At 38.1% G+C, this 26021-nt stretch overlaps 1 protein-coding gene across 7 annotated transcripts in view; it reads right to left on the reverse strand.

Annotated features, from left to right (window-relative positions):
- DYM (dymeclin) overlaps positions 1-26021 on the reverse strand; it is a 392053-nt gene that overhangs the window by 210181 nt on the left and 155851 nt on the right. For all 7 annotated transcript variants that reach the window (XM_070779026.1, XM_019986749.2, XM_070779029.1 and 4 more), the window contains 2 exons: positions 16406-16519; positions 15325-15419 (listed from right to left, as the gene is read on the reverse strand). In XM_070779026.1, coding sequence (XP_070635127.1) covers positions 15325-15419; positions 16406-16519 — 209 coding nt within the window. The remainder of the gene's footprint in view (positions 1-15324; positions 15420-16405; positions 16520-26021) is intronic.

Below are 26021 nucleotides of genomic sequence, written 5' to 3' on the forward strand. Positions count from 1 at the left end.
ACAGAAAAATCTAAAATACTTGTTAATTCATTTAAATATAATCATGAACACATTACATGTTAACATAAACAAAATAATGAGAAACAACTCCTTTCCAATACAAAAGAAAATGTGATGAAGAGGAGCATTATTTTTTATTTCTGTAAGTCTTTTTACTCTCTGGCTTAACAGAAAACAGATACTCCTTCCTACTTCTGAAGTCAAACCTCCTGCTCTGTTTTTTAAATTGAAGTACACACAAAAAAATGTAGTCTCAAAAGGGTATCAGCTTGGGAAAGGGAGCAGTATTTCAATGCCCTTTACAGAAAGGTGCAGACACTATTCTTTGATATTTCAATAAAACAAGTGGTAGTTTCTTAAAGACAAGTTACAAAGGTTGCATCAGACACCATATCAAAAAAACCTTTGAGTCTGTTGCATTCAGATCCATTAGTTAAATTTTTTTGTACCTACATTTGTACTTTTAATGAATCTTTTCACTAATACATAATTTTGAAACTTCATGCATTGGTCATTTGAAAAATACCACTTCACTGAGTTACAGAGATCTCCCAAATGTCGACACACTGCATTATACAGTTTCTCCAAAGTCCCACGTTTATCAATACAATCGTCAATGTCATCACAAACATCTTTAATTATTGGGAAGCTATCAAACTCGTGGTGCCAAAACAAGTTTTTTAAAATTCTATTTTTGCTTGTAAGTTCCAATTTTATCACTGGCAACCAACACTGGAGGTTGTCTTCTTGAAGAAACAGGCTCATTTTATTAATTTACAAGAAAATGTTTGCCAAGTTTAAATAACCACAGATTGCCACTTGTTCTTTCATGGGAAAATGGTATCCTATCAAAAAAAAAAAGGCTGGTCTAGCTCACAACTCCATCACACACATAATCACTGTAGTTCAGTATGCAATGGACATGTTTTCATGTGAACTTCATTTCATCACATAGAATATTACAAAGACATGGGCTCAAGCATCAAGATTTATCACAACTAATCATTTTTACTGTTGTGGCTTTTTCACCTGCAAATGTGTGACTGTGGAAAATACAGTGATTCCCAGGATAGTCTGGTGCCACTGCCTTGATTTATGCTAAGGCACCGGTGTTTTTATAACATTGGTGCAAATGACAGCACAGTGGAAATGGCATAAGGTATCTTATTATAAAGAATGGTTTAGATCCATGGCACCTCTGTGGTCTGCGAAGGAAACTTTGAGAACCTCCACACTGGTGTGATTCAAGAAAAAAAAGACTGTAGGAACTCTAGACAGTAGACATTCCACTCATTCATAACTGGAGAACTTGGGTTTAAAGTACTGACATCTGTTTCTCCTTTTCAGTATTTATCAATGTCAGGTCTGCCATAAGGAGAAGAAACTACATGTCTAGGCTGGGGCCACTCAAGGATTCCGATTTCAGCTCTGTTACCCTCCGAGGTATCTATCCTGAACGTGTTTCCTCATCTCTCTCTATTTCCTCACCTATGAGACAGAAATTATGTACCTCATACAGGGTTATGGTCACACTTGGAGAGTCTCCAAACAACAATGACAAGCACTGTGTGTGACAAAGAGTAAGTCCTAAACTAAACAGGATTCTAAATGACTAAGCACCAAAAATATGGCTAATGTCCATATCTGAATGACAGTGTTAACAATGATTTTTCTCTCTACCACTTGTGGAGGGACCAAATCATAATAGATGTTCATTAAAAACTCATCCTCTAAAACAATGCAGTTTTACTAGGTGAACTGTCAGAAACTGCTTCAATACAGAGGAGGAAAAGGTTGAGACATAAACAAAATAATGCCAGTCATGAATCAATGTGTTTGTTGAATGGGAACCTAAAGATTCATTATAGTATTCTCTTTAAATACATTTTGAAGTTCCAAGCTAAAAAGGAAAAACCTGAACACTTATCTGAAAAGTTTTAAAATAATACTTAACACTTTGTCCACTGACTCTAGCTAACTTGATAATCTACAAATTCACAGGTTCAGTGAGTCCCTTTCTATACGAGTACATTTTCCACAACAACACACAGCACACGCTTTCCTTGCCACTTCCCAACCATTCTATCTGGGAAGCACTGATCTAATCTGCATCTTCAGTCACATCAAATTTTAAAGTCATATGAGTATTTCAATAATCTGACAACTATAGCAAAAATTTAAAAGTTTTCAGAATAGGAAAATAACGTTGCTATAAGGTCAGCTTGCCAGATAGCTTATGCAGTAATTGCTTTTAATACATATTAAAAATTTTTTTATGAGCTTCCTCTAGGAATCAAGTTAGTTGAAGTTAAATTTTGTGAGTTTTTCTGTAACTAGCTAAAAGGAAACCATATATATATAAAGGAAATCTTAACCTAGGAGAGCAAGACAGTTGGAGAAAAGAACCACCTCCCTTATCACCAGTATAACAGAAGGAAAACTCGAGCATCACTTGACTGGGGAAGGCTGCAGTGGTAGTTGGGTCAGCTGTCTGCTTTCTCCCTTGCCGCCCTATCATCAGCACACTTCTTATGCTGCCCTGTGGTTATTAACCCACTGCCTTGGCTAGACTAGAAACTCTTTGAAAGCAGAGCACAAATATATGACGTGAATCTCCCAAGACCAGCAATGTCTAACACAAAGCAGACATAGAAAATATTTGATAAATGACTAAATGACTCCTAAATACCTGCCCTTGTTTTAAAAAATCACAACCATGTCATAAAATACTCTGTGAAGAAAACATTATTAGAAGCAGTTACTCTAGTTTCTCAAAGGGTACATTTAGAATCCCAGTAATTTATTTAAGACTAAGTGACTCTAAATGGGAAATCTGTAATGATATGACGGTTTCTGACTACCTTATATACAAAGGTCCCATGATTATGCTTAAGTAGTAAATAATGACAGGGTTATGTACACTCCTGAATTTCTAGGACTACTAAATGCATGAAAGTTCATTAAGTGAATAATATACAAATGTTCCTGGGCTTCTGTATGATCTTTATGTTTGGCTAAGGAAGGTAAGAAAACAGGCACTCCTGGTAGTTATGATGGAAAAATTTAACAGGAGTGTCATATTGGGTTCCTATAGTAGTTTATCTTAACTTGTGGGTCTCAAACCGAAAAAGCCCTTCAGATCCTCTTCAACCAGAATTCCTAAGAAGGTGTGAGTTTGGTTAATCAATCAACTTCTCTCCTACATGTTTAGGAAGGTGCTGTCTGTGTGCCGTCCTGGGAAGAACAGAGCAAACTGTCACTCATCTCACTCTCCACAGGGCTGGACTCCCTCATGGAACCCCAACTGAGGAAAGCTGCTACAGCATTACCAAGAGTCTGAGATCCCCCTCATTCACCCTGGACTCTTCTCAGTTACTAAAAGCCAACAATTTTTTTAAAATACGTCAACAAGGGGATCACATGCTTAGAAAGATGGAAAATAACTTACTCAGGACAGGATGTGATATTAAAATACCTTGTACACAAATTATTTGCATGCTTTTAGTTTAAAGCTTCATTTATAAGAAGCACTTGACAATGGGAGGTAGTATAGTATTGGGGTGGAGGACAGATAAAGGCCCAGTATTCTCACTGTTCAGCAAGGCGGCCATAAACTAACTACTTGTCTGAAACTTAAGTTTCTTCACTGTCAAATGAAAATAACAGCACATGTACCATCATGTAACACAAATAACATGTACAGGGCCCAGTGTGTAGCGTATGGCCGTTACCAGCTGTACAAAAATAAATAAATAAAAACAAAAACAACAACAGTAGTCTATATGGCATGTTGTTTTCTCCTCACCTAGAGCCAAAGATTGTAACTATGTTCTTTAAATCCAATCAGTGTCAGAATTTCATCATTCATTCCAATACCTACTGAGCCACCATAAGCAAGACATGGTGCTGTCTGTCCTCTAACAAGAAATAATTTTTTCCTTCTGGCAATTCCTAGATGACTGCTATTGAAAAGACAATATATTCTAAGTGCTTTAGGCATAATAACCCATTTATTCCTCATGGCAGTCCTAGGAGGATATTCCCATTTTGTAAATGAGGAAATTGAGGCCCATTAAGTGAATAAACAAATGTTAAATGCTCAGAGCACTCACTGGGATTGGTGGTGAGGAGTATTTATCCACCTCTGCAGTATCTGCCTTTTCCCAGCTATCCTCCCATCTGTCCTAAAACCACATTCTCCCTTCCCTTGTGGGTCCCTGGCTCAAGTATAATATATCCGATTCTCCGTGTATTTATATTGAACACATGAGTCATTTTAAATCTCTTTACCCTTCTGTTTACTCTCATTTCTCCTCTTAGAATAACCCTTGGTTTTCTTTGTCTTGGAAAATGCTTTTTAACAAAGTCCATGAAGCATGTGCAATTCATCAAGAAGGAAAAGGCTTCAGTAAGTCATTTTTATTTCTCTAACCTGACCTTAGCATTATCAGCATATCAGGTATCACAACTATGTGTGTATGGGGAAGGAGGGGAATATGTGTGCATGAACATACACCTTTTTTCTCTTTTGTTCTGGGAGGAACACTAGGCAAGGAGCTGGGAGGCCTGACTGCTACATCTGCTTCTGCAGTAGCGTTCACTGACACTAGTCACATAATAAATCTAGGTGTCAATATGCCTCATATAAAATGTGCAAACTTCTCTTAGATGTTATTTAAAGGTCCTTCCAAATATAAAATTTCATGATTTGTATTTAATACCAAAATATTTGGGTAATGTCAAAGCCACTCAGAAACAAGGTTTTAAGGGCTGCATTCATGACACTGACTCCAGAGCTGGAGATTCATTATGACACGTGGACAACCCAGAGGCTAGGGAGCCCAGTCAGTCCTTTACTGCTTCTTAGATACATAAAGCCAATGTATTACCAAGTGAGATATAAAAGCTACAACAGGATCAACTAAGCTACCTAATGACCTGATGACAGATTTTTCCAATCGGCAACAGAAAGGCATAACTAGGTACTAAGACTACAGGGGAAGAGTTCCCTGCAGTTCTCGGATGTTTCTGCACATCTTGTAAGCAGAGGCTTTACCAGCCTCGTGCTCTGGGTTTTCTTTTCATGGATTTTGTAAAGTGAACAGACACAGAAAGTAGAAATAATGACTCCCCTCAAAAACAGAGGGCAGTTTGCTGCTATCAAATATTTTAAAGGTGTCTCCATCCAAAGCAAAGTTTGTGCAGCCTATTATAAAAGATGGGGTTTCCTAAACTCTGATAGCTCAGTTGGTAAAGAATCCGCCTGCAACGCAGGAGACCCCAGTTGGATTTCTGGGTCAGGAAGATCCCCTGGAGCAGGGAAAGGCAACCCACTCCAGTATTCTGGTCTGGAGAATTCCACAGACTGTATAGTCGATGGGGTTGCAAAGAGTCAGACACGACTGAGTGACTTTCACCTTCCTAAGCTCAGGGTTCTCTACTGTAATGCAAACCACTGCATGTGCACATGTCACCTGGCCCTGGTCACGCTGCTCTGTGAGCATCGGGAACCTCACGAGAAAATCAGGGTATGCTGGTTCACACTACTGTGAGCAATAAACTGTCCTTTGTCTCTGACTCACCCATGAAATCTTGAGTCTCTACCAGGACCCATAAAACTGTGCTGGCTCATCTGTTAACCTGAAGGTAGGGTAAGGATCTCAGATCCTTCACAGCAGTAGACAGGAATGGGGGGTAGAGAATTCTAGGCTAAGAGAACAAAGTCTGAACTCTCCCATTCATTACCTCTGTAATGTGACTGCAACATTTTATAAAGCGCTATGCAAATTACTCTAATGTTTAACTTTTCATGTGACAATCTTGTCCACGAAGGTCAAGTTTTACTTAAAAGAAATAAAAATTCAGATAAATGTATGAGATGCTTCTTTAAAAACCGACATTTTGAATGTGCAGCAGTCTAAACTGAAACTTAAACTTTCAGTTACAAACTTTCCACATGTCCCCTCAAATCTACCAAGATGCTATGCTGTATGATGGTAGGAATCTCTGCAGTAAGAAATTTTCTATGGGAAACTTAGAAGTTTTCAACTGGGAGTTGTCTAAATGCTCTCAAGTTAACTTCTAAAGAAAGGGCTAAACTGAAAAGCAAACCATGTCACAGCTTTCCTTAAAAAAACGTAGCTACCTTCAAAGTACCACTGGCTGTAGGAAGTGCAGGAAGCCAGATTTTTAAGGCAAAACATTCCTCTCCTTCCTTTCTTGGCTACTGCTTTGCCAAGAGCAAACAAGGATCAGCAAAGACCAAAGCAATGGAGAAACTGGAACTACTTTATGGCCCAGGCACTGGGCGAGAACAAGTTAATTCTGTCTTTTAAAAAATAAATCACATAAGTTTAAAAGAAATACACTGCAAAACCATTGCTCACACCTCCTACCAATCCAAAATAAAATACTATCATTAAAACCCCCATCTAAAAAACAAAACAAAAACTTCCTATATATATTCAATGAGGTCTTCACTGCTTATATTTCCCAAATATTTCCCTCAATTTGATGATCCTTTGGGCAAGGAATCAGAATCTAGGGATATTAACAGAGAGCAAGAGATTTTTTGTAGGAAAGCTATGTAGATTTATTTTTAGACTAAAATGACTTCAAAATGTTATCATAAAGTAGAGCTACAAAAGACTTTATAAGCCAATTATTAACTTTGACAACACACAACAAAGTAGGTATCATATATCATCTTAAGAGACGGAAAACATAAGTTAAACAACTTACCAAGATTTTAGAAACAAAACTGAACTACTTCTTATAACTCTTAATATTAGATAATTCTTCCCTAAAGAAACAATTTCCTGACTACAATGAAATCAGATAATGGTTATGAGGCTGAAAATGAATTAAGTTTTAAAAAATAAAACCAATATGACTATAACACTTAATTTCTAGATACAATGAATGGCATTAGTTTGAAATTAAAATGTAAACAAATATGAAACTAAAGAAGTCCTTGGCAGTGGCATGTATGTAGCAAAAGCTCAATACATACTTACTAAATTCCAAGTAAAATCTAACATCAAGGATTAGATGTAAGAAAAATATTAAACATTTCAGACTGAAGATACACAGTTCTTGTCCTTTCCATGTTTATTTTCCAGGAACATATCCATACACTATGCATTGCAAGACCTCACGCATCCATACCTTTCTCAATTATCCAGTTCAAGTAAGAAAGAGAGAAAGAAACAGAGAAAAGGAAGGGGAGGATAGGGGAAAGAAAGACCCTCCAGTTTTTGCTACTATAACTGTAAGGACTTAGCTATATAAGGAAGCTGGAGTGAGAGTTCGAGAGCAGCAAATGGAATAATCAAGGGCTTGTCCACCCTAGATTACAGAGAACCATCTGTTTCAGAACTCCCAGAGGGTTTGGATCAATGGTCCCATGGTAGGTGAGTTACTCTCATTAATAATGTTCTGCCAGTCTGTCCATGAAGTGCTGGGGAATGAGCATGGGCTTTTAATCTGGACAAACTTGTGATGGCACTTTTCAGCTGTGCAACACCAACACCCTAAATTAAATAAGCCTCCAGACTTTCACTAGTCCTAAATGTAACAAAAGAGAGACAAGCAATGAGACACTACAGGTGACAGGTGTGAATTCACCATCAAATGGATATTATATTTTAAAATAAGACAGTATTCCTGAAACATCAAAATCGGGAGAAACAACCAGTGTTATTATATATTTGAATATTTTATGTTATATAATATAAATATATCCCAACAACAAAAAGTCCATTTTGCTCCTTAACGTTCTCTTGTATGTTTCGAGTTCAATGTAGTATTAGCTGGTTCAGAAAAAAAAAAAAAAAAAAAACAACTCCTGAAGACTTAATTGAGTGAGGACAAAAGTGAGGAAGCCTAAGATGGTAAGCTAACACTAGAAGGTATTTAAAAGCAAATTGTCCAACTTTCTTTGAGTCCACGGGCTATTCTAAAAGATCTAAATTTGTTGAAAACAGAGGAACTAACAACCCAGCGTTAAATAAGCCAACCTGTGCTTTTTGTAGCCTTCAGGAAAAAGCTGAGTTATATATACATATATCATATATACATCATCACAAGTGCAGAGCAAAACAAGCCACCTTACATAAACTACCAATCTGGGCTAGACAAAGAAAAGACGGAAAGCAGTGAACCTGGTTAAAATCTGAAGAGTATGTGTTTACTGCTAATGGCTGTTAACAGTAAGAAAAGGTGGCATAAATTACGGATTGAAGAATTTAAAATTTTTTAAAATTACATGATCAGATTTTACCAAAAATATCCCAACAGCACTGTACTGCTCTAACCAAATAGTTTCAGTGACAATCTAATCTATGTTTTATATTATTTTATTCTCAGGAAATTTAAAAGACCATAAAATTTTCAGTAATAGGTTTTGTCATTAACTTCACAAGTTTCAGATCAGATCTGATCTGAGAATAAAATAATATAAAACTTCAAGAAGCAGCAAATATCTGCAAAATGGGATGAATCAATTTAGATGAAGTCTCAAGAATGATGAGTGCCAGAACCAAGCTTTAAATTCAGGATGCCAGCCCATCTTCTAAGAATCAGTCACTTGGTATTTATTAAAATCCTCTTGTGTGCATACTGACAGCTAGTCTCATAAAGTGATCCAAAGAAATTCAAGACAGATCTTTTACCCCCAGTAATTACTACTCTGCTTAAGCAACAAGACTTACAACTTTGGGCCAGGTCAGTGAGTCACAAGGACCTACACTGGCCAGGTCAAGATTCTGAAGTTCTCTCTCCTCGACAGTCTCCTTTGTGAGAATCCATATTTTCTAACATGTGACTTTTTCCTTTCCCTGGCCCCTTTCCTCTCCATTTCTACCTTAGAAACTAGCTCCCAGACCACAAACTGACTATGTGATCGCTAGACTGCTACAAAGAAATAAACAGAGCTGGAGAGGTGGGCCTAAAGAAAAAAAAGGCCTAGAAGTTGTACTGGTGGTGGGGGTGGAGGGCACCTGACCACTCCAGGTTCAAGATAAAACAGAACAGAGGGCAAGGAAGCTGGTGGGAAAGAACCTACAGAAAGAAGAGGTGCCACCAGGAACTGCCTCAAACTTCTTTCTAGTATCAGACTACAATTATCCAGACACAGGAGAGCAACTATGAGAGAGAAGGGAACCATAATGATTTGGTAAAGACAGAGTGCTGAGTGTCAAGTAGCAACAGAAGATGAAGAGCAAAGGGCAGGGGGCTTCCCTGCTGGTCCAGTGGCCAACAGTCCACGCTCCCAATGCAGGGGGCCTAGGTTGGACCCCTGGTCAGGGAACCAGATCCCACACGAAACAACTAAGAGTGCACGAGTCACAACCAAGACCCAGTGAGAGTCACTCGGTTGCGTCTGACTCTCTGCAACCCCGTGGACTATACAGTCCATGAAATTCTCCAGGCCAGAATACTGGAGTGGGCAGCCGTTCCCTTCTTCAGGGGATCTTCCCAACCCAGGGATCAAACCCACGTCTCCCGCGTTGCAGGCAGACTCTTCGCCAGCTGAGCCACCAGGAAAGCCCAGGGAAGACCCAGTGCTGCCAAATAAATATTTTTTTTAAAAAAGCAAAGGGCAGGGCGCAGATCATGTCACTCTAGGACAAGGCTGCCCAGCACTTCTGTTGGGGACAGACAGTTCTTTGCTGTCGAGTGTATTACAGGATATTTAGCAATATCCCTGGCCTCTACCCACTAGATGTCAGTAGCAACCTCTTCCCCAGTTGTGCCTAAAGAAAAAACAAAACAGCAAGAAAACAAAACAACAACAAAACCACCTTGACTCTCAACCTTGCCAGATGTGCCCTGGGGGAAAACCTACCTGTGTCTGAGGGCCATGACTTTGAGGAGTTGAATTTTTACCAGCTGGCAACAGGAAGCCATTTAAGGATTTTAAACATAGGAAGCAATACAGATTTGCTTTTCAAATGAATGGAACACTACAGAGATCAACTGTAGAGGAGCAGGGAGGGAAGCAACAGGACAAGGTCAACTAAAAATGTAGTTTTGGATGAAGATGATAAACACATGAACCAAGACAGGGTAAACCAGAAAGCAGGGCATAAAGGCAAGCTACAAAGACAGAGTTAAGAATGCCAGAGTCCGGTCAGATAGAGCATTTGACGAGAAGGAATAAACACTACAGAATTATTTGTAGGTTTCTGACTTGGTAATTTAAAATGGCTGCAGTGAGGGACATTATCAAGGATAGGGAATTTAACAGGAAGAGCACGTTTAAAAATGAGTTTTGCTTTAAACATAATAAAAGTCTGACAAAGTGTGGAACATTCAAGTAGCAAAGCTAGACGAGTTAGGGTTAAGGTGACCAACACTTACACGGTGAACACTATGCATCACTTTACAAATATTCATTGAGATACCAACTATTAAGTAACTTAAGTTAAATTAAGTTTAACTCAAATTAAGTTGATTAAGATATCACCCCATTAAGTAACTTGTCCAAGATTCCACAGTCAGTCAGTTTTGAAGCTGAGGTCCCAAACTCAGAGTCTGTGCTCTTAATCACTACACTGTACTGCCTGCCTCAGGAAAAAAAAGAAAAGACTGGGATTATAAATGTAGATCTGAATGGTTTTCAGTATAGGTAAAGTCACAGGCATAGATGTGAACTTCCAAGGAAAATGAGCAAAGAGAGAAGAACCTAATATGAAATGCAGGAGAAAAGTGTGTGTGTGCTTAGTCATTCAGTTGTGTCTGACTCTGCGATCTCATGGACTGTAGCTTAACAGGCTGCACTGTCCATGCAGATTCTCCAGGCAAGAAAACTGGAGTCGGTTGCCATGTCCTCTCCTCCAGGAAATCCTCCCAACCCAGGGATCAAACCCAGATCTCCCTCATTGCAGGTGGATTCTTTATCATCTGAGCCACTAGTGAAGCCCAAGAATACTGGAACAGGTAGCCTATCCTTTCTCCAAGGGATCTTCCCAACCCAAGAATTGAACTGGGGTCTCCTGCATTGCAGGCAGATTCTTTACCAGCTGAGCTGCTGCTGCTGCTAAGTCGCAACCAGGGGCCAAAGCTGGAAGAGCTAGAGGAAGGAGCTGTGGGGGAGGAGGTGGTGGGATGAGAGAGGCAACAGGGAAAGTCTTAAGGGCAAGAAGTACATGATAATGTATTTGTAACTCACAACAATCTCTTGCATAAAATCTACCCCACATCGATATTTTAACTGAGTTAATAACCCTATAGTTCCAAATAATGATCATATCGAATATCCATACTCACAGTACTTTCAAAAAATTTCACAGGTGAGCAATACCCATACCATGTATGTTTGCAGTTTTTCTAGAATACCAAAGATTTGTGGAAGACATAGTGTCATTTAATATGAAACAACACCTTGGATACCATATGAAATCATTCCATATATTTATGTCTGGCTAAGAAGACTTTTATATTGTCACCCTGCTTATTTAACATATATGCAGAGTACATCATGAGAAACGCTGGACTGGAAGAAGCACAAGCTGGAATCAAGATTGCCGGGAGAAATATCAATAACCTCAGATATGCAGATGACACCACCCTTATGGCAGAAAGTGAAGAGGAACTAAAGAGCCTCTTGATGAAAGTGAAAGAGGAGAGTGAAAAAGTTGGTTTAAAGCTCAACATTCAGAAAACGAAGATCATGGCATCTGGTCCCATCACTTCATGGCAAATAGATGGGGAAACAGTGGAAACAGTGTCAGACTTTATTTTTGAGGGCTCCAAAATCACTGCAGATGGTGATTGCAGCCATGAAATTAAAAGACACTTACTCCTTGGAAGGAAAGTTATGACCAACCTAGACAGCATATTAAAAAGCAGAGACGTTACTCTGCCAACAGAGGTCCGTCTAGTCAAGGCTATGGTTTTTCCAGTGGTCATGTATGGATGTGAGAGTTGGACTATAAAGAAAGCTGAGTGCTGAAGACTTGATGCTTTTGAACTGTGGTGTTGGCGAATACTCTTGAGAGTCCCTTGGACTGCAAGAAGATCCAACCAGTCCATTCTAAAGGAGATCAGTCCTGGTTGTTCTTTGGAAGGACTGATGCTAAAGCTGAAACTCCAAAACTTTGGCCACTTCATGCAAAGAGTTGACTTGTTGGAAAAGAATCTGATGCTGTGAGGGATTGGGGGCAGGAGGAGAAGTGGACGACAGAGGATGAGATGGCTGGATGGCATCACTGACTCGATGCACATGAGTTTGGGTGAACTCCGGGAGTTGGTGATGGACAGGGAAGCCAGGCGTGCTGCGGTTCATGGGGTCACAAAGAGTCAGACACGACTGAGCGACTGAACTGAAGACTTTTTAAAGCTTTATTCACATCTAACTTTCACAGTAATGAAACACGTTACTCTGTTTTGCGTTTTGTCGATGAGCACATGAAATACTGACGTCTCTAAGTTTGCAAATGATGGATACACAACCGTGCAGTCCCTTTCTAAAAAGGGATTTAGCAAACATAAATGTGGAAACTAATGACTTCTCACTTGAAGGAGCTGTACAGCATCTGGTGAGTCTTGAGCTGTGCTGCTGTAATAAATCTCCTGTGTATCTAAACAGTTTTGGGTTATGCATTCCTTATTATACTTTACAATTTTATATCCTAAAACAAACATTTAGTGGAGAATGAGTTTCCTCAAGATACAAAAAAAGCTTGTTCCCACTTCCAATTCAAGACAAGTGTTTTCTAAGGAATTAAATCTTATTTCCAGGCCCAAACTCAAAGTACTTTCCAAATTTTAAGGCATGAACAAATCATTCTGGGATTGTGTAGAAATGGAATTTTCTGATTCGGCAGATCTGAAGTCAGGCCAACACTCTGCCTTTCTAAAGTTCCCTCCAACATGATACAGATGCTCTGGTCTAGCTACCCCATTATGGCACCTGGACCAGAAGCGCTGACCACACTGGGGAACTGTGAGAACTGCACGGCCTTCAGTGTGACAAACAACAGGCCAACATCAGCTGCTAACACTGGTAACTCTAGACATTTAAAGTCTTTCTTTTCAAATCCATTTACAACTCATTCATTGACTTCTCTTTTGTTTTGTTTTTTATCGTTGGTATAGAAAATGAGATCTTTTCTTTCTATTCCTTCCATTATCCTGAACTGTGAATCTAATAGCTTTAACCCCTTTCCACAGGAAGGGCCCAGCTGGTTCTTCCAAGCTTCTCTCCTATAATCCCTGCATCGGTCCACAACATACCAGATGAATGAAGCGGTTATCTTCTAAATGTAAACCATGCTCTCTCACCTCTTGTTTTGGGTTGTTTGGTTGATGCTTTCCCCTATCAGGCCAGTCTCTAGAGCTGTCCCTCTCTATTTACTTTTCCCAATTTTTTAATGAGATGTGACCTCACCATTCTCTAAACCAACCCCTCACCCTCATTGCAGAGATTTTTCTTTTCACTAATATTTACTACATTCTGCTGGAATTTATTATATGTTGGTTTTTTGTCTAATCTTGGCTACTGAATTACAAACTATGTAAGGGCAGGAATTCTTATAACTAATTTTGATATGCTTGGCACTGCCTAACACAGTCATGCACTAAATGCTAAAAAAAAAGCTCCAGTAAAATGAATTAAAGCACTACTCCTTAATGATAATAAACTTGATCTAAATATTCCCAAATCACAAATTTAATGACACTTCTTTTTTCTCCAAATACCACTGGCTTTCTACTTTAGTCAGCACAGAAAGTTGAGTTCCAAAGTTGAGTCCAAAGTCAGTCAAATGGACAATCTCTCAAGTACAAACCAAAAAAAATAAAATAAAATTCAAAATAATGTATCATTAAAGCAGTGAGTCAAAGAAAATTGTCTTGTGCTAAATTCTGAAGACAAATAGACTAAGAACCTAAGTTAATTATGACTAATTATTAAAAATGAGCCCAGGTCAATAACTGTCTCTAACTAAAGGATGGAAAGTGAGATCTGAGTTTAAAAGTGATACGGAGTTGTGATAATCACCAATGACTAGAACACAACTAATCATCAGGGCTGTACTGCCTGAAAATCAAGGATTATAAGAAAGGATCACTGAATACATAACAAATGTTCTACCTGGGAGATGCTAGGACAATACTGAGCATCCTGCCTGAAGATGAAAAAGTACCCATATTTGTAAAATCTTGCAAATGATATTCATTCATTGACTTGTTAATTAGTTTTCCTAACCTGAAAGATTGTCTTTGGCAAAGTAAGGGAAGGGATGGGAGTTTCTGGTGATGTTTTGACAAGTAGAATAATAGCTCCCTCAGAATGTCCACATCTACTCTCCATGAACCTATGAATATTTGACCTTACAAGGAAAAAGGAACTCTAGTTGTGATTCAGCTGAGGACCTTGAGGTGGGTAGATCATCCTACATTATTCAGGTAGGGTCAAGGCATTCACAGGAATCCTCAAAGTAGAAGAGGTCATTGGAGTGATGAGATGTGAGGAGGACTCAACAACCTACTGTTGCTGGCTTTGAAAACACATGAAGGGGCCATGAGCCAAGGAATGTGGGCAGCTTCTGGTAGCTGGAAAAGGCAAGGGAAGACACTCTCCTCGAGGGCCTTCAGAAACAGATGCAGACCTCCTGATATCTTGACTCTAGCCTGGTGAGACTCCTGTTGAATGTCTAACTTACAGAATTGTATAACAAATGTGTGTTTTTTTTTAATTTATTTTAATTGGAGGCTAATTATAATATTGTAGTGGTTTTTGCCATGCAATGTGTGTTAAGCCACTAACTTGTGGTAATCCATTATGGCAGCAATGCATGCATGCATGCTTAGTCACTTCAGTCGTGTCCAACTCTTTGCAACTCCATGGACTGTAGCCCGCCAGGCTCCTCTGTCCATGGGATTTCCCAGGCAAGAATACTGGAATGGGTCACCATTTCCTTCTCCAGCAACATGAAATAACAAAATGCTTAACTGCTATGAAAAAAATTCTCTAAAACAAGTAGATAAGTTTTTTAAAAGGGCAGAGTGATGCTCAGCAAACACGTGAATCAAGATTTAGTCTGCATTACTAAGAAATAGACCTGCTCCTCTGCAAAAGGCTATCACACAAGCTTAAACCTAGATTTTTATAAAAAGGTTGAAAGCAAATACAACTGACTGATTAAAAAGTCTGAGTTAGAAAACAAAGCAGAACAAGGTATTTTCAACCAAACAAGAAGATGATTAAAAATTAAGTAGAAAAATGTGATACTCCTCATAGATAGCATTTAAAAAGGGACCGCCATAGTATTCCTTTCAAAAAGCCAAAACCAGCATCTCCTTCTTAGCTGTGTTTACCTGACGATCCTCTGGGCAGCATACTGATGGAGGGAACGAAACTGTGCAGACATATTCGCTAGAGCCGCCAGACAGTTTGTGTGAAGGTACTTATCCTGCCAGAGAGCAGATGTTTGAACACACATCAGAGAGAAGTTTAAAACACACATCAGGTCTTCTAGACATTTTCAGCAAGGTTAACCAGAAGCAAGTGGAAAGTCAACTGTCACTGATTTCAGAAAATTCAGACCCACAATCCGTTTCCTTTAATTCCAAAACCCATAAAGTGCAGAAAGTTTTTTCACCACTAATTTGGAAGCAACATCTGGCACAAAAGACGATGATGGTATTTATGGTCTTCATTAAGCCCACCCTGGAGAAGACTGAAATATTTCACTGCAGAAATATTAATGTCTAGTTACAGTATGTGGCTCCAGAACCTAACGATTACATATTGTGTAGCATAAGAACTATAATTATCTTTCTAAAATAAAATTCTCCATTCTAAAACACACATGTGGCTCCAAGAGTTTCAGATAAAAGATTGTAGACATGTATCTATGTCAGCCTCCCAGAAGGGAGTAACTGAAAATACTGCAGTAAACTTAGCCACTTCCCTGAGCTATGAATTCTGTATACTACTTCTCTAGTGGCTGGAGTGGACATTTGCCCTAAGGTATACCAAATACAACCTAGCTGAAATTTCCTCTCACTCTTTATTCTCTTTTGTCCTATGCTTCTGTCCCATCTGAATCCATATTTTCTCGTGTCTGCATCTTCTTAAAGTTTGTTGTTGTCACTTCTTAAACTTAAGTCAGCTTTATCAGTTCAGCAAAGGCATACAATATCTTTTATCTAAAGGTGCTACACTGCTTATTTACTATTCATGTAAAATCTCTCTGATCATACAACCTATGAAATACTCATACGTAGACACTATAAACATTACCTTAGGATCATAATACAGAGAATATATGCTGATCTATACTTTTCTACCATATTCCATGAGAATGTTAGCACTCTAAATATTGAGACTGCTTTAAACTATAGTCTTCATTGCATCGTATATACAAAGGTAGAAAAACAGCTACGGAATACTTACTCTTGTCCTTGTCATGTTGTACTGAATGGTTCTTATTACAACCAGTATCAGGAGACTTCCCAGTGAAATTTCAGTTAAAACCCGCTCTGAATACCAAGTAATATTTTTTAACATCTGTAATGGGGAAGAAAAGTTTAAGTAAGTATGATTGCTTTATGGAAGAAGGGATTATCCATGCCTACAATTTCTGATAAGCCATGGATTTGTTCTGAAGGTGAGTTAAATATGTAAAAATAAATCATGAGAATTTCAGTTCAAGATAGCAAAACTGTGATGTATTTACTTCTTCTTCCCTCTCAAATTAAAAGAAAAATAGACGATAATATCATTAGTAGACAAAAAGGAGCTATATCTAAAAAGGCACGGTATGGAGGATAAGACTGACAGCACAACTGTCAGAGGTCCCTCATCTGAAAGCAAAAAACAAGAAAACCAAGGAGTGTCTTGAAAAGTAGTTGTCGCAACAACCACAGAAAATCTGCATCCCTATGTCAAGGAGAGAGACCAAGAGTGTAAGTTAGCCAAGGTCTTCAAGAAGAGATGGGCCCATGCTCTGCTCAGGCTCTTCAGAGCAGGCGGCTCTGGGGCTTGCCTCCAGGCCTCGGTACGTGAGAACTGTCTAGCTTCAGCTGGTGTAGTTCCATAGCCACGCAACACAGAGAGACAGAGAGAGAAAAGCTGCACAACACTGCAGCCAATTCTGGGCCACAGCAAAGGAGGCAAAATGCACAAAACCCAACAGGCTCAACTGGCACAGAACTCCCCTAACATCCTCTTCCACTGAGGTCACCCCCACTTCTTTTCTCCTTGACATGGAGCCAAGGTGCCACATTCTTTCCATCTATGCCTGAAAAAGAACAAGACTTCTGGCTGATTTCTGCCCTTTCTCTGCAGTGGACTCTTACCATCCACATCTTCCGAAATGAGGAACCCCCCACCTTTCAAAACAAGTGAGTCTGACTTTCTTTTACAACTATGAACAGACAATAAGAAGCTACAGAAAAAGCAGAGAAATTCAGTAATCTAAAAGAAGCTGAATCCAATCAAGCCTCTGTTCTAACTGCCAGTAAGTATGAAATACAGAGGACTGAAAAACACGATAACACAATGATATAATCAGCCAAAGTCAAATGTATGGAATTCTACTAAATAAACAAGCCAGTTTCTATAAAAAAATAAATGGTGTAGTAGGGAGAGAGAGGAAAACACTGTTGCAGATTAAGAGTTAAGAACTAAATGCATTAAGCAGGCTTTGGAAACTGATTCAAATCAACGAACTCAAGAAAGACATTTTAAAGAAAACTGAATATTAGTAGGCACAATAAAATATTGTCAATATTGTTGGATGTGATAATGGTGCTATATTTATTTTTTATGCTCACATTTATGGGCATGAAATATTTAAATATTTGCAAATGAAATTTTACATATATATGATTTATAGGATTAAGAAATCTATTTTAGCCAAAACAGAAAAGGCAGGGAGGGTGGAGTGGGTAGATGAAATAAGAACATAAGACGGTTGATGAATCCATAGAAATTCATTATACTATTTTTTCCAATTATGTTTATATTTATTGGGTTTATAATTAAAATTTTACTAAATAAAAAATAATATGAAAGCTAATATTGTATGAAGTATTATAAATAATATTGCATGAAATAAATAAAAATAAAGTGAAACTAAACAAGAAGAACAAACAGACCCCCAATTAAACAAAGATAATTTAAGAGGCTGGGGAAACTTTTTAAAAATTCTAATCAGTATCTTTGATGAGATCTGACAGAATACTGTTAACCACAAAATAAGAACAGGCCACTATGAAAAATGAGAATCACAGAATGAAGAAAAGCCACAAAAGACTAAAAAGAGTGATGAATGAAACTTAAGAGAGAGAAAAGAATTAGCAGAATGGGCACTATGGAAAAGAGAATTTGTGATCCGAAAGACAAACTCAGAAGTCCCCTCAGACAACAGCAATAAAAGGCAAAAAGACAAAATATAAGAGAAACGTGGAGATCCAAAATATACTTAGTAAGAGTTCTAAAAAGAAGAAACTGCAATCTCTTGAATGACATGGGTTTGAACTGCATGGGTCCATTTATATGGGGTTATTTTTTTCAATAAGCATAACAGTCAGCCCTCCGTATTAGGTGGTTGCCTCCTCAGATATGGATACAGAGGGCTGACTATGGGGCCTGAACATCTGCGGATCTGAACATCCACGGCAGGTCTTGGAACCAGTCCCCATTGACACTGAGGAAGGACTGTAGGAGAAAAACAGAAACGTTAGTAACATTAGAAAATTCCTTTGAAGGAAAGAGAAACTTATAACACTTTAAGCAAAAATACTGGGGAAAAAAAAACCAAAATGTATTCTGATAAGATTTCTGAATCCACAGTTTATGAGAAAATCCTACTGGCTTCTAGACAGAATAAACATGTTATCACCAAAAGAAAGAAAAGCTGACTAACATTAGATTTCTCATCTTGAACAGTATACATCTGAAGGACAACATAAAAACGTCTACAAATTTTGGAGGAATAGATGATCATTCTAGAATTCTTATCTAGAGAAACCAACACGTAAGTATAGAAAAGTACTTTTAAGTGTGCAGCGACTCAGCACGAACCACCCATGCATTATTTCCAGGGAAAAAGCACACCATCACACACGTGTTTCCCTGCCCCTCCTCATCACCGTGATGACAACAATAAAACAGTAACAGCCAGAAAAAGTCAAGAGAAGGAAAATACGGACTACTAGACAACAACAACAACAAAATAGTAACAACTCCCAAAACATCATAACTGTAATCCATGAAATCAGAAAAATATATCTAAATAATATGGTTGACATTAATTCTTCTAAAAGACCAATAAAATAGACATTTCTCTGCTAAGTCTGCCTTTCCCCAAATTCCAAACAATATTTAAAATGAGAAAAGGGCATGGAAACAGATAAAAATAAAAAAGTAAAGAAATATCATCTTCACCTTCATGTAAGTGCCCATAGTTTTTACACTCAGTTCAACTCTTTAGCAAGAGACCTATGGCACCCAGCATCCCCATCACAAATAACCCAACCCTGACCATGGACAGTAGGCTCCGTGCCACACAAAGATGGCATTTAGAAATGTCCAGTACATGGTAACTGAGTGTTGTCTGTGAAGTAAAAAGTGTAAAACGTGAAGCATTTCCATTTATTCATGACTAATAATGCTTTAATCAACTAGAAGAGGTAACCTACGTGTAAAACAAATGGTACTACCTGAAAATATTCAAAACGATGACATTTGCCAGTGGAATCTTTGTAACGACACGATGCTCAGTCCCTCTGACTTACTGTCTAAGGCAGCAGTTCTCAAAATGCAGTCCCCGGACCTCTAGGAGTCCCTGAGACATTTCTGGAGCATTGTCAAGGTCAAAACTATCTTCATCCAAATATCAAGACATTTCTTTCCACTCTTACTCTCTCGAGAGTGTACAGTTCAGTTTTCTGAAGGCTATCTAACATGCCTAATAGCACAATTAATTTAATACAGAAGGAGACCTGAGACTCTGTTAAGGCAATTCATTAAAGAGATTTGCAAAAACGCAAAACAATGCTGCTCTTCTCAGTAAATTTTTGTTTGTGGAAAACAGTTACTTACATAAAAATCTGTTACTGATGCTAACATGTAATGGGTTTATTGTAATAATTATTTCTAAATTAACTAATCAAATATTTTTTAAGTGTTAGTTTTAATTCCTAATGCAGTTAACATAGAGAACAATAACCCACATAAAGATGTTATTTGCCGTCCTCAACTATTTTTAAGTGTAAAGACCAAGAAGGTTAAGAACCACAGCTCTAAGTCTACAGGGAAATACTAACCCAGGACACTCAACAGGCAGCTTAACTAGTGAGAGGAGTCTCTGTCTTTTAAAAGGTCACAAGCTTGAATATAGTTTGGTTTCTCTTCTCCTTTGGCTTCTGTGTTTACAAATAAATTACCATAAGCCACCCTTATTTGAAACCAAGGTCACTGGTTCTTAACATCTGCCTGTGTGTGTCAACTAGAAAACTGGATGGAATAAGTGTTTTGAATAAAAGTAGTCTTATTCATTCAACATTCAGTAAATATTTAGTAAGTATCCACATAGTAAACTTACGACATTACTATGGAAATTAGAAATGCAATTTAGTATTTACATAAAGGCCCATCTTTTTTTACTGTGAAAAGTAAATTATTGTCTGGAAATTCTGGTAGTGTCTAAGAAAAATTAAAAATAATTAGTTACAGAGCTCACACAGCTTTCCACAGGACACTGATATATAATAGGCAGCATACAGAAAATTTTCTTGGTAACCTAGCTGTAGAGCTTGACCTATTTGGTTCCTATAAAAGAAATTCCTCATCTCTTGCATTCAGTGTTCATATAGTTTAATACCTATAGATTTATCAGCTTGGTTACACATTACACCTATTTATCATTTCATGCTAAAATAACTCAATTAATATGTAGAAGAAAAGCTCTGGAGGATTTGAAAATACCTATCTTTGCAAAAAATATATAATTGTTTATGTCTTCTTTTCAGCCTTTTCCCCCATACGATTTGTCTTTATTGAATACATTTCTTCCATATGTTACATAGGCTAGAATATTACATAGTAATATATAATATCAAATCTTCAAGAAATGAAATTTATACATAGAAAAGCACAAAGAATAATTAACTTACATACTCCCACAATTGACAGTAACATTTTACTATCAGTAACACTTAATGTTTTATTTTATAAGATAAAAATTCCATTTTATTCCCCCAAAGAGGAACAACAACTATCTTGAGTTTGGTATATATCTTTCCAGTCCATTTCAAATACTTTACGTGTACAGCAAACTGATACATGTGTGCATGCACAGATGCACATGTACACACACACACACACACACACACACACATTCCTTTGTATAGTTTCTAGTTTACATAAACAACATCATAATGTATCACACTGAATAGTGTCCTCCAAACTGGTGTCACCCAAAACCTGTCAATGAGACTTTATTTGGAAATAGGGTCTTTGTAGATGCAATCAAGAGAGATTATACTGGATTAGGGCAGGCCCTAAATCCTATATGACTGGTGTCCTTACAAGAAGAGGAGGAAGGACAGACAGGCACATGAGAGTAGGCCATGTGATGACAGAGGCTGGATGAAGATGCAAGCCAAAGAACATCAAGGATGGATAACAAGAGACAAGGAATCACCTCCCTTAGGTCCTTCAGAGATAGCATGGCCCTGTTGACACCATGCTTTTGGACTTTTAGTCTCCAGAACAGTAACAATCAATTTCTGTTCATTTTAAGCCACCAGTTTGCTATGGCAGCACTAGTAAACTGATATACTTAAATATCTGCTTGCATCATCATTTTTTCACTCAATACATTTTTGAAACTCTTCTATATGGATACATATAAGAAGAATGAATATTCATCACATTTGCCAACCTAGTATTAATAGTACTAATTTTTTTTTAACGAACTACTTCTATACCAGTTAGTAAAATAGCTGCTTCCCCCAGCCACTACCCCAGGACCTCCTCCTGGTTTGGCAATTAATGCAGAGTAGAGAACCAAGGACGAAACAGCTGAGAACCATTCTTACTGGATGACTGCTCTCTCTGGTGCCATGCCAGGTAAACAGCTGAACATCACTTCTACTTCACTCCATTCAAACACTGGATAGTCCTGTGCCAGGAGGCCCCATTGTTTTATCCACTCTTCTATTATGGAAATTTAGGTTACTTCCAGTTTTTCCCCTGTGAAAAACAATGCTGCAACATAGATCCTTGCCCTCACTATCCAAAATGTCACTACAGTAAACTCAGAAACAGGGAGTCCTCATTCTCCATACTCTTTGTATTCTGACATTAAATACCTCAAGTTAGGAATCACATTCATTTTGAAAACAAAAATACCTGTAAAATCCCTTTTAAGCTACTCTGTTTGTGGTACTTAGTGACTTCATGAGCGCATCACCAAGAATTTGTTAGGAAGCAGAACTGCAAAGCCACTGAACAGTTTCTTTTAAAAACGTGTGTATGTTTTGCTTCTAAGCCCGTGCACCACTACTAGAGAGAAGCCCGGGCGCCGCAATGAAACCCCCACGTGCTGCGACTAAGACCTCGCTGCAGCCAAAAATAAACAAACATATAAATGTTTTTAAAAATAATTATATATGTATGTATGTTTTGGTTAAATAAGTGAAAGTCACTCAGTCGTGTCCAACTCTTTGTGACCCCAGGGAATTCTCCAGGCCAGAATACTGCAGTGGGTAGCCTTATCCCTTCTCCAGGGGATCTTCCCAACCTAGGGATCGAGCCCAGGTCTCCCACATTGCAGGCAGATTCTTCAGCAGCTGAGCCACAAGGGAAGCCCAAGGATACTGGAGTGGGTAGCCTATCCTTTCTCTAGTGGATCTTTCCGACCCAGGAATTGAACTGGGGTCTCCTGCGTTGCAGGCGGATTTTTTACCAACTGAGCTATCAGGGAATGTTATTAACTAAAAAGTACAGAGCTCCAGTATCCAACACAGCATCAACCACAGCAGCACCAGCCACAGATTAAAATTTAATAAAATTAAAAATTCAATTTGTCAGTCACACTGGCCACATTTCAAGTGCTGCTTGCTACATGAGACAGTGCAGTTACAGAAGATTTCCATCAACTCAGAAAGCTTGACTGAATATTCTGGTTAGAGAACACCACTGTACCCATCACCCAGTTTTAGCAAATGTTAATATTTCCGCTTGTGAAGCACCTAAAGCTCCACAGCTAACCTCTGGCAACCTCTCTCCTAAATGTGATACTTCATTATTATGAATATTTTTGAATTTATTATGATCAGTCCATGTAGTTCTATTTCATTCGTCATATTAACAGTTCCTCTGTAGTACTTCATTTATGTTATTGCTGTTTGCAGTTTTTGGAACACTATGAACAGTACTACAAGGAACATTCCTTCAAATGTGCTCTTGTGAATAAAGTTTTTCCTAGGGCTCAAATCAGGAAATGGAATTGGTAGGAGGTAAAGTATTTATTTCTGCAGGTAATATGAGGAATGTGAGGGGCTAAATTCCTCTCAAAAGTGGTTCTGTCAGTTTATACTGCTACTACCAATATATGAGAGTCCATTTTCTCTATATCCTCACCTAACATATGACATCTCATACTTTTTGCCAATCTGATGAGCACACAACATTTCAGTTACCTTAATAAGAATGATGCTGATGAATCATCAAGTTGAACATCCTTTAAAAATGCTTACCAGTAATTCAGGTTTTTATTCTGTTTTTCTATTACTTTGTCCATTATTCTAGCAACACTTTGTTTTTGTAACTGATTATAAGGGTTCTTAAAATTAAAAATGCTAACCCATCTTTCTGTATCTTTTTTTCACTTATTCGAACAATGAAAACTTTCATTTTAATGTAGTCAAACTTATTTATTTTCATTCATGGTTTATACATTTTACACTTAAGAAATCCCTTTCTCAGCAAGTTTATAGAAATATTATCCTTTAGTTTCTCTTTGAAGATTTTTAAGTGCAGTTTTTCACAGCTAGCTTTATTAATCCAATTGGAATTTCTCTTTGTATGTGGGACAAGATAATCTAATTCTACTTTTTCCATTTGGATGAGCCATGTTCTCAAACTCAGAAAAAAAATTTACTTACTACTTAGAATTGATGCTTTTGAACTGTGGTGTTGGAGAAGACTCCTGAGAGTCCCATGGACAGCAAGGAGATCAAACCAGTCAATCCGAAAGGAAATCAGTCCTGAGTATTCACTGGAAGGACTGATGCTGAAGCTGAAATTCCAATACTCTGGCCACCTGATGTGATGAACTGACTCATTGGAAAAGACCCTGATGCTAGCAAAGACTGAAGGCAGGAGGACAAGGAGACGACAGAGGATGAGATGATTGGATGGTATCATCAACTCGATGGACAAGAGTGAACAAGCTCTGGGAGTTGGTGATGGACAGGGAAGCCTGGTGTGCTGCAGTCCATGGGGTCACAAAGAGTCGGACACGACTGAGCGACTGAACTGAACTTCTGTCACACTTCACATTTCCAGATTTGAGTGTGTAGTTTCTGAACTAAGTTCTTTCCATTTGTCTATTTTCTATTCCCTTGTTAATAAAACACAATCTTAAGTACTAAAAGTTTTACAACTGATCTATCTGGTAGGGTGAATAACTCCACAATGAAATGTTTCAAAAACTTCTAGGCTTTTTGCTTTTGCCTATAATTTCTGGGATTAGCTTTTCAAGGCTCACACACACACACACACACACAAACTGCTAAGATTTTCATCAGATGAACATAGTAATTAATTCAAAGGCAAATTAACAATTTTATGACACATTTTATGACACTGAGTCGTCCCATCTGTGAACATAGTATCTATCTCTATTTATTAATACATATTTAGTATTTTTCATTTGGGCTTCCCTGGTGGCTCAGTGATAAAGAATCCACCTACCAATGCAGGAGACTAAGTTAAGAAGATCCTCTAGAGAAGGAAACGGCAACTACTCCGCTGTTTTAGACTGGGAAATCCCATGGATAGAGGCGCCTGGCAGGCCACAGTCCATGGGGGGTTGCAATAGAGTTGGATACAACTTAACAACTAATGACAATTCATGCCATTAAAAAAGTATACTTCTTTTAGATTGATTCCTAGGTTCACAGTAGTTTTATTGCTATTGTTAAGTACTCTCTATACCACATTTTGAAGTATTTTGTTATTTGTATGCAGAAACAGTATTTAGTTTGTATTTAGTTTAGTTTCTGGATCTATGATCCAGAAAGTTTGTTCAACTTTCTTAACATTTCTAATACTAGAGTCTTGAATTTTCTGGGTAGTCAATCATAACATTTACAAATACTGCCATTTAGATTTCCTTTAATTTTAAACTTCTTTTTTCATAAACAACTCACTTTTTATGCTTTAAAGTACACATTTTTTTCTTTTTCTGAGCCACAAACAAGTATTTCCACAGCAAGCATATTTACAAATGGGACAATGAAACTGATCAGCATATAATATGCTCAGCTCCTGATTTAAAGAGCATAGCAAATTAGCAATGCTATGTCTGATTTCAGGAACAAAAGATCCCAGATTATTCTTGGGGCTCATCCAATAACCAAGAAAGAGACTGAAAAACAGATAACGAATATGGTAACAGACAACGTTGATGAATAAAGAGTTTGCTGGGACTTCCCTGGTAGCACAGTGGATAAGAATCCATCTGCCAAAGCAGGGGACATGGGTTCCAGCCCTGGTTAGGAATATTCCACAGGCTGCGGAGCAAGTAAACCCATGAGCCCCAAATACTGAGTCCACGTGCTGCAACTCCCGAGGCCTGCCTGTCTGGGGCCTGTGCTCTGCAACAAGAGAAGCCACCAAAATGAGAAGCCCACACAACACAGCGAAGAGAAACCCCTGCTCACCGCAAATAGAGAAAGCCCAAGCAAAGCAACGAAGATCCAGTGCAGCCAAAAATAAGTAAAATAGATATTTTTAAATTATTAAAAGAAGTTTTCTATCCATGATATCATCA

This window comes from Bos indicus, chromosome 24 (assembly GCF_029378745.1).
Source record: "Bos indicus isolate NIAB-ARS_2022 breed Sahiwal x Tharparkar chromosome 24, NIAB-ARS_B.indTharparkar_mat_pri_1.0, whole genome shotgun sequence".
Lineage (NCBI taxonomy): Eukaryota > Metazoa > Chordata > Mammalia > Artiodactyla > Bovidae > Bos > Bos indicus.